Source organism: Acyrthosiphon pisum, chromosome X, assembly GCF_005508785.2.
Source record: "Acyrthosiphon pisum isolate AL4f chromosome X, pea_aphid_22Mar2018_4r6ur, whole genome shotgun sequence".
In the NCBI taxonomy this organism is placed as follows: Eukaryota; Metazoa; Arthropoda; class Insecta; order Hemiptera; family Aphididae; genus Acyrthosiphon; species Acyrthosiphon pisum.
In genome coordinates this window covers 9155449-9159117 of record NC_042493.1, presented here as the reverse complement: position 1 = coordinate 9159117, position 3669 = coordinate 9155449, and the positions used below count along the sequence as shown (strand labels likewise).

Genomic DNA, 3669 nt, shown 5'->3' with positions numbered 1-3669 from the left:
CACGATGTACTTGCTTGTTGAACTTATACTTGTAGTGAGTCTTTTCGGGTTGTCGGTTTTCCCTCCATACAATGCGTACGATGTTTAAAGATTTGTAGAAGGCGTATAAAATAGTTACAAGAACGTTATTAGATGGAAGTTAAGAAGGAATTGAGTACCGAGCGTGTATTGACAATGATAGAAAAACTAGTTATGAAGGAGCAACGACGGTAATGAAGAGTATATATGGAGATATTAAAAAATGTAATATAAGAGTAAGTTTACGCCAGGGTTCAGCGTTACGTGAACTCTTTGGTAAAAGACAAAATTACGTAGGATAAACAGATTGAAATTATACGGGTAAGGTGCTTAGAATTCTAGAAGAATCAGCATAATCAAAATATATCCAGTTACTAGGTATATGAAAAATAGCTGTAGTCAATACCACTATCATATAAAAGGGTTAGGTTAGGTTAGGTTAGAAGTATACAATATTTATATTTACTTAATCAATGAGTAATGTACACCTTCATTCCAGTGTTTTATTATTTATAAATAAATAATTTATAAATTTATCTATTTATTTATTGGTAATTTTATTTTAAGTTATTTTTTAATTTAAATTTACATAATATACCTAATAATATGTATTTATTCTTATTTCTAAAGTAAAAGTTTTTCATTAAATAATAAATAAACCTTTCTTTTTCATTATTTATAAATCATCAGATTACAAAAAAAATTATCAGATTTAAATCGATCTGTAACCACGTTGTTTTACGTAAAATAAATACATGTATTTATAATACAAGAAATAATATAACATAATAAAGTTCAAAAATGTATGCCTATTATCAAAATATTATTTATTTTGAAAATCATATGTTGTGTTCCTGTGACAACTAAAAACACGCTTGATTACATTTACATAGGATGAATGGCAATACAATGAGTAATCTTGCTGGTAGCCAAAATACACACACAGACGAGCGACCGTACCTGTGTAACGTATGTGACAAATCATTCACTAAAAAGTACAATCTGACCAATCACCAGCGGATACACACGGGTGAGCGACCATACCTGTGTAACGTATGTGACAAGTCATTCAAACAAAATAAACACCTGACCGTGCACCAGCGAATACACACGGGTGAGCGACCACACCTGTGTAATGTATGTGACAAGTCGTTCATAAGAAAGCACAATCTGACCGATCACCAGCGGATACACACGGGTGAGTTACCATACCTGTGTAACGTATGTAATAAGTATTTCATAAGTAGCAGTAGTCTATCAAAGCATAAGTTGACTCACACGAATGTGCGACCATATCTTTGTGACCTATGTGACAAGTCATTCAAACAAAATCAACACCTGACCGAACACCGGCGAATACACACAGGTGAGCGACCATACCTGTGTAACGTATGTAATAAGTCTTTCATAAGTAGCAGTGGTCTATCGAAGCACTTGTTAACTCACAGAAATTTGCGATCATACCTATGTGACCTATGTGACAAGTCATTCACACGAGAGTATAATCTGAAAAAACACCAGAGTCGGCACACCGGTAACAAACGATATCCGTGTGATGTATGTGAGAAATCGTACACACAAAAATGTAATTTTACGAAGCATCGGGAGATACGTCATATGGGTGGGGTACTGAATCCGCAGGATGTATGTGAAATATTGTTTGATACTATCAAAACTGGCCCAACATCTGTGGACGTAAACCGGGAAGATAGGTACCATATCTAAAAATTAAATTAAAAAATAGGAAAATGTACCTACAACAGTTCTGTATTTAAATCATTTTTTATAAGGTGATTGAATAAAAACTTAATTAATATTAAAATACCAAAACATTTACAAATAGAATACTACATGTGAAGTAGTACTATAATATTATTATTAAAATAACTCGACTGTGATTCGTGCAGTCACATTGCTCTAAAAAAAAAAAACGGATTAATTATTATAATTATTTTCATATTATATTAAAGAATCAACATAAGGTATTATCACCATTTAGTATGGTCGACAGCGTAACGTAATTTCTAGCCTAAAAACTCGGTTAAATTCAACGAGAAATGTAAGTAACACGTCATGGTCACAATATTTTCAACCTTTATTGGTTTTCGATTAATCACAACATTTTGGTTTGAATATGGCAACGTATACCCTGTTCCAAAAGAGAGTGGTCACTTATCGCGTATAAAACTAACAACTGCGGCAGTGCAAAGACCAAATTCTTCCCCCACCTTGCTAGCCGACGATCGTCAACGTCTTTGAGAAACGTCAGCTTGCAAGCTAGTTTTATGCGCGAAAAGTGACCGTTCTCTTTTGGAACAGGGTATAGCATTCAATATGTTATGGTCAATCATGTTGTTAAAAAATTATATCTTCAATCGTGTTTCACCGTGTCACCATCTATACTATAGCCCGCATAGGTTATATTGTATACTTATATTAAGGGATTAAAATGTTATGAAATATTTCATTTACGTGAAAAATTAAATGTAAAAAAATTGTTTATTATAATAAAGTTTAAAGTTATAAACTTACAGCAAGAGAACATTTTTAAAGTAGGTTTATTGTACTAATAACCAATAGTCGATACGAAGAATTGATAAGTAATAAATTAACTTTACTAATGATATAATACTATTTACCTATACCTAATTTATGATCTTTAACAAATAATAACTCTATCACCTTGGTTGATAAGTAACTCACCATCGATATTTTCTGTATACAATAATAATCATTTTTAATCATCAATAACCAAATATTTACCTCATGATATGTTAACCTTTATCATATTTTCTTATTGTGTCTAGTATGGATACAGATTGTTAATTACTTTTGAATATTAAAAAAAAAAAATAACCAAATACGTTTAAAAGAAAAAAATTATTTCAAGAAGTGTGAAATTTTAAATTTTGAAATGTTTCAATTTCAGAACCCTACCTATATTATATATCACACTAATCTGCCAAAACATACTTATATGCACGTGTCTATGTGGACTACATTTTTCAATCAAAACAAATGCCTACCAGAAGAATTATTAAAAATATTTATCACAAGAAAAATAGATAATCGAGATTCTATCTTTGTTCAAAATCACCCAAACTATTTTGCTTTTCAATCCGAGCCAAGTTTTCAATAGTGTGTATTCAATATCAAAAATTATTTTTAAGAAAAACGTTGTTTTATAAGCGACTTGAAACTATGTAAAAAAATATTTTCAAAAAAATGTACACTTTTTGAAATAATCAGTGTTCAATGATAAATGAATCACCCGGTATAGTATCACAGTCAAAATAAATGGTATGAAAAAAATAATTTCAATCTAAATGGTTTGCTAATTATGTCTTTATAATATTTCGTTATTGTTTACTTTATTTTATCTTTTTATTCATATCATGTTTTGAAGTATACTATTTGATTCAATTTAAACATTAAAATCAAGAAGAATTCTAAGAGAAAATTTGAGCCAGTTGATATTGGGACGTCAATAGTAGGACATTTTCAGCATTTACATTTTCTTTAGAAGTGTGAATAACTAAAAAAAAATAGAAATTTTTACGCTATATATTTTATTTTTTTCATAATTCTAATGCAAATTATAAACGTAAAGACTAGACACTTTTATCAAATAGTTATTTATTTATTTTCTAG

General features: G+C 29.9%; 1 protein-coding gene across 1 annotated transcript; it reads left to right on the top strand.

Annotated features, from left to right (window-relative positions):
• Positions 1-907: 907 nt before the first annotated feature.
• On the top strand, positions 908-1788 carry LOC107882361 (zinc finger protein 677-like). Its single transcript, XM_029485559.1, has one exon. It carries the CDS (start codon positions 913-915, stop codon positions 1741-1743), a length of 831 nt encoding a protein of 276 aa, XP_029341419.1. The 5' UTR covers positions 908-912; the 3' UTR covers positions 1744-1788.
• Positions 1789-3669: the final 1881 nt, after the last annotated feature.

What these genes read in the sequence shown, in the direction of transcription:
- LOC107882361 (XM_029485559.1), top strand. Translation starts at nt 913, where the DNA reads ATGAATGGCAATACAATGAGTAATCTTGCTGGTAGCCAAAATACACAC.